General features: G+C 42.5%; 1 protein-coding gene across 7 annotated transcripts in view; it reads right to left on the bottom strand.

Annotated features, from left to right (window-relative positions):
• The window catches only part of CCDC171 (coiled-coil domain containing 171), a 215,273-nt gene that overhangs the window by 63,282 nt on the left and 138,082 nt on the right, over positions 1–13,909 (bottom strand). For 6 of the 7 annotated variants that reach the window (XM_053370256.1, XM_053370261.1, XM_053370259.1 and 3 more), the window contains one exon: positions 6,276–6,407. The exons of the other annotated variant lie outside the window; for it this stretch is intronic. In XM_053370256.1, the coding sequence (XP_053226231.1) occupies positions 6,276–6,407 (132 nt within the window). The remainder of the gene's footprint in view (positions 1–6,275; positions 6,408–13,909) is intronic. 7 annotated transcript variants of the gene reach the window in all.

Genomic DNA, 13,909 nt, shown 5'->3' with positions numbered 1-13,909 from the left:
TGGCATCTTTCTTGCTAGTGGGGCGCCTTTTGTCTTATCTGCATCCTGCGCCCTCCTTTCCTCTAGCCTCGCCGTTTGCAGCGCTAGCTGGAGCTCCAACACCCTGTACCTTTCTTCCAGGCTTGGACCCTCTCCAGCTCCTCCTGCTCCCCCGGCTCCGGCTGGGTTGCTCATGATGCCTCTCTGCACAAGCTGCTTTCAGGGACTGTCCGATTGCTGTGATGGGATGGTGAGCTGCTTGTGCGTAAAATCCTAGTCCCTCAGAGTTTGGCTAAGTCCACAAACCTCTGTCTCTGACGGAGCTCCTTAAGCATGGCTCCATCAGTCGCTCGTTGAATCGGACAGTGGGCGTTTACGGAACTTCTTCCAGCATAAAAGCTCCTTAACGGAAACGCGTCTTCTGGACTCTCGGCGTGACAGTTTCCGGCGAGGAGTGGGTGTCCCTACAGGAGGTCCTGAAACCTCCCCACTATTTTCGCTCGAAGTGTCTCTGAGCCCTCCCTCCGACTCACTTTCCCTTGGAACTCCACTTCTCCCCCTGCTGGTCCCCTCCTCAGCTGAATGGTCTCTCTCACCCTCCGTGAGCTCTTTCACCTCCTGCGTCTCAGATGGCAGTTCCCTGACAGGAAGCATCACTTAAAATGGTTTTTGCCTACCCCCCAAAGAGGGCAAACAGTAAGAGAGGGCGCTGCAAATGGCCTGCGGGCTTTTATGTTTCACACCTCTGAGAATGGCGGAATTACTTTTATATGCTCCTTCCGGAGAAAATCACTAAGGACTGCAATAATCCTTCCACTGATTTTAGCAATCATGTTTTGACACGCAAATAATGTCAAAATAATTGAGTCACTCATTATGCCATTTATTAGTATTCCGTTCTTTTGCTGCAGCTCTTTCATATGAACACGGGGCAGTGCTCAATTGCCCCACATGGTAACTCCTTCATCGTACAGTGGCAATAGACAAGAGCTGTCACTATGGTCTTTTTTGACACCTGATAAAAACATTTGGTTTGTTTGTTTAGGCAAGCCTGTCCAAACATGTAGACGCTGCCGGGTGTTTTAATCTGGTTTTTGCTTCTTGATGGTTTTCATGCTTTTTGAAGGTTCTAAATACTTGTTTTTAACTGTTGTTGTTTTTCCTGATAATTTTATTGTTTTGTTCCTTTTGAAAACAACTTTGAGGTTTTTATTAAAATCAAGCGTTATATAAATGTTGCGAAATAAAATTACTAAGCACGTTTTCGAGTCACTCCAGAATTGCAGCGACGTCTGATTAAATTTAAAGCTTTTGTCATATAAAGCATTTTATCACTTTAACTACTATCCGCTACTGCGGCGCAAAGTTAGATTTAGGCTGCCATCCCATCCACACTTATTAATAATAATAATATTTTTTTTTTTTAATACCCTGCCCTCCCTGGCCAAGACCGGGCTCAGGGTGGTTAACACTGAATATAAATACAGTAAAAACATTAAAAACAAAACAAACCAAACACACACACACAAAAAACAGTTGATTAAAATATAAGTTAGAATACAGTTTAAAATGCAGCCTAAAATGCAGCCTCGTTTTAGTGGTAGCCTATAGATCAAAGCTATAAGGGGAGAAAACATCAAATATTCCCCGGGGCCATTTTAGTCCTTTACCTGGGACTAAGCCCCATTGATTTACTTCTGAGTAAACATGCACGGGACTGCGCTATTAAGCAGCTGCTTTGCCCAGTATCAGAACTTTAAAAACACATATCTTGCTCTGAATAATTAGTGTCCACTGTTTATGTACTTTAGGACTAAAATACGGGGTCCTTAGTTGTTTCTGACACGAGTTTAATGAAGTAAATTGCCTGAAGAAATGAAACAGGATATTTAAACCATAGCGGAAGAATACATTTCACAACAAAGAAAAAAGCTCTATGAGACACATAAAAACAATGCCTATCATTTAAGGGCTCACCGGGATTTGTAAGTCCCAACTGAACTTAATATCATCTGCACATCCATGCACTGAACTTACTGCCTAACTGGAGAGGTCAGTGTAACCCACAAGGATGAATGTCAGCCATTTAATTATGTGGCAGAAAGAAGAAAAAAAGTGGATCCACAGAGGCTATCCTATGTCACGGCAGCCTTTAAAAACTAAGACCGGTTCCCTATCTGCCCCGAGTTCTGCTTCTTGGTCACACTATAGTATACTAAGGTAATAAAAGACCGGGACAGAATTGATGGCAACTGGCGTGGGCAAATGATGCTCTCATTGGAAAAAAATGTACCGTACTTTTCCGTGTACAAGACTAGGGTTTTTTTTTTAATTTAAAATTCATGCTAAAAAGTGGGAGTCGTCCTATACATGGATAGTGAATAGGGTAGACGTTTGATTGGTTGCTTCCGTGGCTGTCAGCAGCTATTGGGCGTTTGATTGGTTGCTGCGTCAAGGGCTGGTATTGATTGGCTGACGCTGCGGCAATTGGGCAGGCGATTGGCAGCTTCTGCCGGCAAGGGGATAGACGAGAGGCGGATTTTGCGACGCGTGCGGGTGGGCGATTTTTGGCACCCCCCCTCAAAAAAAAGGTCAACAACCCTGTGCAATCCCTCCCAAAAGCTCAACAACTCTGGGCAATCCTCCCCCCAAAATAGGTATATATGATTAAAAGATTGTTTGAAAACCTATTTTTGGAGGGGTGTGTGCTGTTTTTAAAACTATGTTTAGCTGCTTTTAGGGTATGTTTGTAAATTGCCTTGAGTTATATGTAAAAGGTTATTCATAAATTAAACAAGAAGAAATAACAATAATAACAATTGCAAGTAAATTTGGTATTTCTGTGCTGATTTGCAAGTGGGGAACAATACATTTAAAAGTGAGTCAGTTGTTCATTTGGAGGATAGTCGATCATGAAAGATTTCATACTTTGGGTATTAGGACACCCTTGCCACAGAGTTAATAAGAAAACTTTAAACTGAAGCAAGATTGGGAAACAGGTAAAGTATGTGCCTGTGAGTGTTAGAAGAGAGTAATAGGAATAAAGACCAATTAAATAAGAATCACCTTTATCTGGTTTAACTAGGCAATGACCCAACTGAAAATCCTTTATTTTCAATTGATTATTCCCATTTCCTGCTTCTAAATCTTTGATAGGGCCTCAAGCAAAAATGATAGCAAACCACCTGAATAGAGGTCCTCCACAGTTTTTAGACATGAAGAGAAAGCATGACTAACACAGGGTAACATCCAATGTCAGCCAGAATAGACCCATTGAAGTAAGTGGAGTTAAGTGACTTGAGTCCATTGATTTCAATGGATCTACTCTATGACGTAGATGGAAAGAATCCATTATTTATTAACCTTGACTTTTTCCATTCCAAAAAGGTTTTTTTGTCGATAACTATAAAGGTACTTTGAATAGCTATGTAATACTAGGGGGGAAATACATACCATGTAGATTTTAAGCCACAAAATACACATATAGAGCATTTATTTCATTTTTATACCATTTTGATGTTGGTCATGAGCACACTGGAAAGTAAGACCCATTGAAATTGGCTGCACATACTTTCCAAAAGCTGTGCTTGGGGTTAGGTCACTTGTTCCTATTCTTAAAACTCTGGGGCATAGCCACCTGGAAAACTCCACAAGTGACAAAGCCAAAGTATTTTATCTCAAAAGAGAAAATTTATACATGTCACTCAGCATACAATGTGGACATTCCTTTCACCCCAGGGCTGTTAAACTATCAGATTGGCCGATAGTTTACCTAACCAGTCAGGAAGCATGAATTTGGGTGCTTGCAGGAATCAGAATCACAAGGGCCAAACTAGACGCGATGCTGGGAGATCTGTGATTTTAGTTGCAAAAGGAATCTGCAAACAACCCCAGGAACTTTCTAGCACTTCTGTGCTAGGGTGTGTGTGCATGTGTGTGCCATAACCCTTTCAACCCCATGCTGTTTTCCAAATTCAAATCTCTTCTAGTGGCTTCTAGTGTGTGAAATCAGCCCTGAGTGCTCACTGGAAGGACAGATCCTGAGGCTGAGGCTCCAATACTTTGGCCACCTCATGAGAAGACTCGACTCCCGGGAAAAGACCCTTGATGTTGGGAAAGATTGAGGGCACAAGGAGAAGGGGACGATAGAGGACGAGATGGTTGGACAGTGTTCTCAAAGCTACCAGCATGAGTTTGACTAAACTGCGGGAGGCAGTGGAAGACAGGAGTGCCTGGCGTGCTCTGGTCCATGGGGTCACGAAGAGTCGGACACAACTAAACGACTAAACAACAACAACAACAACAACAACAACAACAGTGTGTTCTTTTAAAAAAATAAAAATGTACAACCAGGGCTGGGGTCCAGACTTGAAGAGAGGGCTGGTGTGAGGCTGACAATTTAGTCCACTCCAACCACACCTTGCTCCCAACAGGAGAGGTGGATATGACAGCTGTTGCATGCAGCTGTGCTGGGTTCTGCCCCACATGGGGCGTGCCCATCGTAAGCATAATGTCACATGGCGCAATGGGCCCATCAGACCCTTCCATGGCTGTGACAAGCCCCGTCGGGCCTCATCGTTCCATGTGATGCCACGCGAGTGACGTGTTGGGTCGCCCTGCCAGCCCCGCCCCCCATGAAAATTTTATGGGTGCCTTGGCACCCACAGCCCCACATAAATGGCACCTATGGTCATGTGCTCTTTCTGCCACTGCTTTGGCCAGGACGACTCACCTGAGCACATGGACATGCTTCAGCAGAGATAGATGGATGTGCTTTAAAGTGAGAGCTCAGCTCAGCTCCTACACACGGTGGCTAACCTGCCATCTTAAGTTACCCAAAATGCATTTGCTCAGGCCTATACAGTGCGTGGCGCTGTTGGTTAAACCACAGAGCCTAGGGCTTGCCAATCAGAAGGTCGGTGGTTCGAATCCCCACGACGGGGTGAGCTCCTGTTGCTCAGTCCCTGCTCCTGCCAACCTAGCAGTTCAAAAGAACGTCAAAGTGCAAGTAGATAAATAGGTACCGCTCCGGCGGGAAGGTAAACAGTGTTTCCGTGCGCTGCTTCCTGGCCACATGACCCAGAAGCTGTACGCTGGCTCCCTCGGCCAATAAAGCGAAATGAGTGCCGCAACCCCAGAGTCGGCCACAACTGGACCTAATGGTCAGGGGTCCCTTTACCTTTATAGATTTCATATGGAAGGGCCACCATGGGTGGATAGGAGACCAGTTTGGCCCTGTTCCTCATCAGTGTCCAGCATGGCTGACCATGAGTGCTGGGCTTGTATATGACACCAATCACAGATATCCTGATATCACACAAAGCTGATATTCAGGCCCATCACCAGACCTAAGACTCAATCTTTGCATTTCTCTATCCAGGTATGGGGCTCCTTACTCAAGGCACACCATAGTGCCTCCATAGCAATACCCCCAAGCATCCCCAGTACAATAGTCCCGTATTTTTGATCATCGTACCGCAGCCTCATTTGTCACTACAGGGGTGCATGCCCAAGGCCAAGGCCCAGAAGTTTAATAAAGTTCTTTCTGGTAAGGGCACTACTGCGACTTTGTTAAGAATGAATCCATTCACAAAAACACTTAAGCACTTAAGAATTCTTGGATCATTTATATGAAGCAAGAAGATAAGTTGGGGCTTGCACTCCGTTCTAGAAGGGCTGTTTTCTGATTCCGATGCCTTGACAGCTGCATCCATTGTCTATTTCATTTGTCAGAGTACTGTCTTCAGCCGGTGCCAGAAGGTGTCAGAAAATGGCTAAAAAGATCAATAACGGTAGAATCTTTCTCAGCCATCTGAACTGCCCCAGCTGCGGTGAAACCAAGGGACTCCAACACACCCTGCTTTGTAATTCTTTTCTCCTGGGTGACCCACTGCTGATGCCATCCTTAAATATTAATCTAGGGCACATTTCTTTTCTTCGAAAGTGATGTTGAGAGAAATACTGTTCTGAACCCAACTTTTAAAAAAGTGAAAGGCATTTTATTTCCCTCTTGCCTGACCGCAGTGATTTCTAGGCGTGGCGTGCACCATTTGTGTTTGCTAAAATCCTTTCTACAGATCCTTGATACTCAATCTGGAATGCAAAAGTGTTGTTCTAATATAACGATTTCAGTCGAGCACAAGTTCGGAAACTTAATTTTGTTAATTACAGGCCACTACATTTCTGCTTTTATTTATAGCATTATTATTATTATTATTATTATTATTATTATTATTATTATTATTAAGTTTTGGAAACCCTTTGCTTCGCAAAGAAAGGTTATTTAAAAATCTAACCTGGAATGCTACAACCTCTGGCCCGCCCTTTAGCCCTTCCATCGCAAAGGTCTCCAGGTGCAACTTAGGTAGCTGCAGGGTGAAGTCATTCCTGGTTGCCGCAGTCCGTGACAGCGAGATCTGATCTCTGACCTAAAAGGGAAAAAACAGTATCAATGGTAATTCCCCTTCAGACACATTAACTGGGATGAAGTGGGTCCCCTTGAGTCCACTGAGTGGACTTGCATTGATCGCTGGACCTGAAATCCATGAATAAATTTAGGACTAATTGATTTTTCGTTGCAAATAAATCTCTAATTCAGAGTGCTGGGAGAGAATGTTAAGAAGAAAAAAAGCATATCCCCTTCTCCAGACTGAAATGAGATGGGAAGGAAAGTCGCTAAAGGCTTCTCATCCAACCAGTACACAAAACTCTACAAACACACAATTTGAGGTCAAGGAAATCGCAGCGCGAAATCGTACGCAATAAGCGTCCTATGGATATAGTCATTATTGCCTGCTTGGTTAGCAGAGAATTGCCATCTGCCCCGGAGAAGCAACACGCCACCAAAATATTTTTAAAACAACAACTGCTTTGACATTCATACAATGATCTTAAGCCTTTTTGCAGAAAGGTCTTGATTTTGTTCTTTTGTTAATGGCCAGTTATGTTGCAAAGCTGCCCAAGTATACTTAACAAAGAGTATTTTTAAAAATGTCACTTGGTTAAGCATCTTATTAGAAGCGTGATAATAGGTTCCTATAAAAATAGCAGGTATCTGCTAACTAGCAATAGGCTCCAGTACAAGTAGCTAGAATCCGTTTTCTTTTGCAAAGTCCAAGTAGTTTGGATTTAGTATTCCAAAAGGCAGAGTTTAAAGAAACAACAACAAACCGCTCAGCGCAGTAAATGAGATATTTCCATACATATGTAGATAAATACAACCTCATGCAGTTGGTATTGTACTGCCACCTTCTGTCAAGGTGGGAAATCCCTTCATTCATTATGTGTTCGGTAAAAGGAAAAAGTACAAAATCGGGTGTGGGGGGGAGAACCACTAGTTCCCATGCTTGTGTTTATGTTAATATCCAAACAAACAACAATCATCAACACATTTATTGCTACTGTTCTATATGCTAAATCCTGACTCACATTCCGAGGCAGGTAAGCGAAAATGAAAGTGAAAACTTTCCAAAATCCTCCAGCGTGGTTTCTCCTTCCATATTTGATTAGAATCATAGAATCATAGAGTTGGAAGAGACCACAAGGGCCATCGAGTCCAACCCCCTGCCAAGCAGGAAACACCATCAGAGCACTCCTGACATATGGTTGTCAAGCCTCTGCTTAAAGACCTCCAAAGAAGGAGACTCCACCACACTCCTTGGCAGCAAATTCCACTGTCGAACAGCTCTTACTGTCAGGAAGTTCTTCCTAATGTTTAGGTGGAATCTTCTTTCTTGTAGTTTGGATCCATTGCTCCGTGTCCGCTTCTCTGGAGCAGCAGAAAACAACCTTTCTCCCTCCTCTATGTGACATCCTTTTATATATTTGAACATGGCTATCATATCACCCCTTCACCTCCTCTTCTCCAGGCTAAACATGCCCAGCTCCCTTAGCCATTCCTCATAAGGCATCGTTTCCAGGCCTTTGACCATTTTGGTTGCCCTCCTCTGGACACGCTCCAGTTTGTCAGTGTCCTTCTTGAACTGTGGTGCCCAGAACTGGACACAGTACTCCAGGTGAGGTCTGACCAGAGCAGAATACAGTGGCACTATTACTTCCCTTGATCTAGATGCTATACTCCTATTGATGCAGCCCAGAATTGCATTGGCTTTTTTAGCTGCCGCGTCAGCTAAAAAATTAGCCATAGTCGTGATTAATTAGGGTTGCTATTATGTCCGGAATTTCCCGGACATGTCCAGGATTTAACTGGGAAAAATAGCACCTTGTGGGGGAGAGGAAACATGGCAACCCCAGATTAATCCAAACTGTAGCACACTCGCTTCAAAACTCAGAGTTCAAAGTTGGCTTGCTTCAAACAAACAAGATCATGGTAAGTCACAATGGTCAGGTTTGGATGAAACAATAAGCTACAACCGTTCAAATAACAACAACAAGAACAACAACAACAATAATAAATTATTTGCAGCCTGATAGGAGGAGGAAAGAGGACTGAGGAACGCATGTGCCCAGGGCTCACCTAGGCTGATTCCTAGGACGTATTGTGACATCAGAACATAGACAGCGGTCATTGAACAAACAATGATTTTTCTTTGCAGTTGTATTGCTTCATAATACACAAAAGTGCTCACTCTGAAACTGCACAACCAACTGGCAATCTTTGGTCAGATCTTTTAGGATGATGGGAACCTACGATAGTAACTTGGTCGATATCTAGTGCCCATTGTCTGTAAAGCGAGGTAAGAAATACCGAAATAATAACTTTTCTATCTGTCTCACTTGTTCGCCGTTTGTGATGTTTTATTTTCCTTGTTCTTTTCAACTGTCTTGGTAATCGAGAAAAACTATAGCTATTATCTATCCACCTAACTCAAAAAAAGACTGCACAATGGGGAACACCTCTGAGCAAACGTGCATAGGATCTTTTAATTAAAAGCAAAAGGTCTTTACATACAACATAAAGCTATTCCTTCTTTTCTTCTACAAGGGGTCAACTGTAACACTTTTAAACGAGTAATATTCTGCCTTGTTCTGAAAATAATAATAATAATAATGATGATGATGATGATATCCAGTAGCTCAACTGGATTGCATCATCCTGTACTCCAATACTAATGTGCTAATATATATCTTTCAAATAAAAATTATTCCCAGGAGCAGCAAATGATGCTAAGTACTTAATCTTAAAATTGGAAAAGGAAAAAAAATCAGGTAGCACCACATATGACAAATAAATACTAATTATGGATCTAATTAACATACCCAATACTAATGACCGAGGATACCTTACATAAAAATAATACCATTATGAAAGCCAATGTGGACACTTCAAATTCTATGTGATACTTCCTTCTACAAGTAATCCTATTTTTAAGAATAGCCAAATGCATGCATAAATAAATAAATATACATGCATGCTGTCTGTACGATGTACAAATGTTAGGTGAGATTTTACAGATTTATAGGATACACACACATACATTCTGTGCTTTAGTCTATGGGAATAGGGAGCTTTACAGATCCCAGGCTGACCTAAAGAATTCCTGTCAATACCTGTGGCTGCCAAACTTATGCACTATAATGCAATTTTTATAACAGCATAGGTCCTTCATGCATCCTCCTTTCTGCTCATACTGTTCTGGGTTCAGGATGGAGAGCCCAATGGAACAAACACGGTCTCGGGGGGTCTTCTGTCAGCATGTGTAATTTTGTTCAGATGTTAACCTTAATACAAACACGTTGTTTTCACCATACCTCTAATAATACACATTTTACTGGATTTGTTCTGGTTCATATATGCTAACGTTCCAGTTTCTCATTGTAGCCAATATGCACACAGATAAAAGAAAACATTAATGTGGATTAAGGTACTAAGAATTTATCAACATCAAACCCACCAGTTTTTTTTTTAAGGTTTTTTTTTTTTTTGCCTTCTACCCTTCTGAACCATAGTCAATAGATCTAAATATTTTACTGCACCCTGGCCAATTCATTGTTTGATGTTTAAAAACGCACCCAGAATCAAAGAAAATTTATTAAATTTGAGCCCCCAAATGAGATACTATTAGCTTTGAAAGTCAAGTTTAACTGCGATATTGATGATTCTCTTTTTTCTGTGACAAAATCCACCAGGGAAATCCCTGATGTCAAAGTACCAAAGCAGATTGCTAATACCGAGGCGAGAGGGAAGGGGAGAGAGCACGGGGAGGGGCGGGGAAGGAAAGAGAGCGAGAGGAAAACAATATATACACTATGTAGGCATAACTCCGACATCAGTCGGTTCTTTAACCCCATCCCTGTCTGGTTCTGTTCTTTGCCACCAGGGTGTATAACATAAGCCGGACAATAAAGCAAAAAAACAAACAAAACCATGCATATCTTTAAAATGCAACCACTGTAATAGTAGCTCATCATCAGAAAGGAATGAGATCATTCCTTAGATATAAACCTCTGGACACCATAAGCCCCAAGCACACGCTCCAATGTTTTTAATTACTTTTGATGGAAATGGCTGCATTCCCCCCCCCCCATTCACAGTATACATAAAACCCAAGAATGCTTAGCTTTTGTGTGTCTGCGTCTGATAGTTGTAAGTGGCATGTATTAAAAACTCACAAAACCTTTATGAAATGAGGGGAACAGAAATGCTTTGCTTGCATAATGTTTCCGGATCAAGAATGGCCTGATCGCATGATAAAAGTCTGTAATTTTATCAGGACAAGCATATCTGTCAAGTGTCCCTCATTTGGCGGGACAGTCCCTTATCCTAGCGCCATTCCCGCTGCTGTCCCTTATTGATGATGTCCCTTAAATAAGCTACTGAAGGTAATGGGGCCCTTTCTATCTTCAGCTGTCCTTTGTCAACAACAAATTGTTGCTTTTTTTGTGCTGAATATATGCTATATGGTAATTTATGGACCTAATAGGTATCTAAAGCCATTTGCATGCAACAAAATACATATTTTATCAAAGTAATTGCTGATCCTTTATTTTGGCTGCTGGTCCCTTATTTTCAAATCTGTAAGTTGACAGCTATGGACAAGTTACTTGTTGTGTACTGTTGTAACAATCGTTTTCTCCAAATTTATCTTCTGCACCATGAAAATAAATAAATAAAAACAGTATTTATTTAAAAAGAATGGCCCTATCAATTTAACTCTCGCCCAGTTCCAATCTGGACTAATTTGGGTTCAGAGGCTAGCACAGCAGAGAGAAGGGAGCTTTCTGGATTACACTAACACCCTGGAATCAGTCCCATTACGTCACCTAATACAGTTTTACCTACAGTAATATTTGCCCTCGGCTGTGAATAAACTGCCAACGTTTCCTCACAGGGCTGAGATGCCACTTTACCACAAAACTAGGTGCAAGCAAGTCCTTTAGGCTGTGGACAGACGATAACTAGTTTAAGAACTGAAAAGGACATCCATTCTGAAAATCCTATGGGATCAAATGCTCTGCAGGATATGGGTGCCGTGGGCAATGATGGCCTATGTCATGCGGGCTTCAGGTCACTGAAAAGCTGTTTGTCTGATGGAGGCTAAAATAAAGAAGGATGCAACGGAAAGGCTCAAGCCGATACTGTGCTGATGCTCTACCCAAATGAAGGAAAGCATCGTCTGCCATGGTGCCAGCAACAGCTGCAGCATTCCCCTTGTTCCTGATGTAAATCTCCCCTCCCCTCTTCTTCCAAAACTTATTGGGCCCACCCTGGATAAAGGGGACTTTAAATTTGTTCCGGATTAAAGTCGAAAATGAAGCCCCACTGAATGTTTACTTGCACCTACATTCTGGAAGCGAAAGGGTGTTCGTTCTCGGAGGGAACAAGACAAAGAAGCTCTCAAGGGTGACGTGGGACGGGAATTAAAAAGATGTTAAAAGGATAGTTTGCAATGAAAAATATCTATTAGATATTGTGTGCAGGGACAATTGCCACATGATTTATACAAACACAAAAAGGGGAGAGATTTTGTCGGAGAGTCTGCTGTAGCTGTGAGGAGCACCTTTAGGTGCCAGGCAAAAAAACGTTCCTTTTTAATAAGGAACTTTTTAATAATTTGGTTGATTTGATTGGCATCCTATGCCCTTTTAAAATGTGGAGGGTTTTTTGGGGGGGGTGTTATTGGGTTGTTGTATTTATTTTGATTATATTTTTGTGGTTTTATATTTTGATTTTGTTCTGTGAATCGCCCTGAGACCTCCGGGTATAGGGCATCATCATAATCATAATCATAATCATAATAATGCTGATGCTTTAATATAATTACTGGAGATCTTTTTATTTTCAAATTTATATACAGTGGTACCTCGGGTTACAGATGCTTCAGGTTACAGACTCCACTAACCCAGAAATAGTGCTTCAGGTTAAGAACTTTGTTTCAGGATGAGAACAGAAATTGTGCAGCGGTTGGTACCTCAGGTTAAGAACAGTTTCAGGTTAAGAACAGACCTCCAGAACAAATTAAGTTCTTAACCAGAGGTACCATTGTATTGGCGGAAAGAAGTGTTCTCCAAGCTGAATTCCCAGGACAGTTTTTAAAGCTTACACACACACACACACACACACACACACACACACACAGCTTCAGATTTTGGCAGGGGAAATTGCTAAACAGGAAACTCATTTAAAATCCCCCCATGAATCCCAAACTAACCCAGGGGAGCAGGTCAAGTTGGCATGGGATACAGATATTAGTGGAATAGCATGAGAAGCTACCATAGGGGAACAGTAACCATACAGTACCTGTAACCATAGGTGCCAACCCCCTGGGGCCCTGGGTGCCTGAGCACCCACAAAGCTCCCCATGAAGGGGCCAGGCACCCACAAATTTCGGCGCCAGGGCCACACACGCTGCATGGCACCCACGGCCCTGGGCACCCACTGTCAAGTGGCCATGTTGGCACTCTTGCCTGTGTTTTAAAAACTCAGCCTACTGAGGCGAGGACCATTGTCCCATCTTGCTCTGTCAGCTGAACCGCCACCTATTTGTTGTTGTTCTTAGCAACGAACGGCTTGGATGAAATGATCCAATAGGAGATTAAAGTCTATTGACAATGAATACCGAATAATATGAATCAAACATTCTAGTCAGTAGACTGGGAGTTGCCAATGAGGTGGCCTGCGGGCAGATGTTCTCCTGGCACTCACAAAACCTCAGGCTCCCCTCTCCTCCCCCTCCCCCTGTTTTAATAATCACTGCCCCTTTTGTCATGAGGCAGCGAGGGTGGCAACTTTTTCCTCCATTGAAAAGTACATAGGAGCTGAAGGAGGACGTCGGAAGATTGGCGCTCTTTCTCAGTTCCTCTTTCAGCTCTGTGTGTTTTTCCAAGACGCAGACTGATTCTACTGGATACAACTTTTATTTGGATCCCTTGGGAAAGCAAAAAAAGAGCTCATAGGTGCATGCTTTCTCTCTGTTTCTCTGCCTGGGGGATGATCTGTGGGGCTGGGAAGAAAAATAGTCAGAGCAAGTGACACCCACAGCACTTTGTCAAACATCCAAATCTCCCCATGGGCCTAAACCCCCTCGTAGACTATTGACAGCAACTGGGCATTTGCTTTTAAGAAATATTAATATATTTTGGACAGCTAAATATAACTTTTTGATACAAACAAGATGCATATTTTGGAGATGAAGCAGACATCTACCCATATGCACTCATTTGTGGAGGAAATAAATATCCTTTGTTGGATGCATGGCGGGGGTGGAGGGGAATTGAGTACAATTTTGCAGTAACTCCTTTCCTCCTTCAAAGAAGAACTAATAGTGGAGCAATTAGTTGAGGCTGTCTAAACCAACATTGCGTTGATTGAGCATTCATTAATTATACCAAATTCACCATCAGGCAGTTTGTTGTTGTTTAGTCATTTAGTCGTGTCCGACTCTTCGTGACCCCATGGACAAGAGCACGCCAGGCACTCCTGTCTTCCACTGCCTCCCGCAGTTTGGTCAGACTCATGTTGGTAGCTTCG

This window comes from Podarcis raffonei, chromosome 17, assembly GCF_027172205.1.
Source record: "Podarcis raffonei isolate rPodRaf1 chromosome 17, rPodRaf1.pri, whole genome shotgun sequence".
Classification (NCBI taxonomy): Eukaryota; Metazoa; Chordata; class Lepidosauria; order Squamata; family Lacertidae; genus Podarcis; species Podarcis raffonei.
Note: the sequence above shows the minus strand (reverse complement) of the source record. Positions and strands in the feature narration are given on the sequence as shown.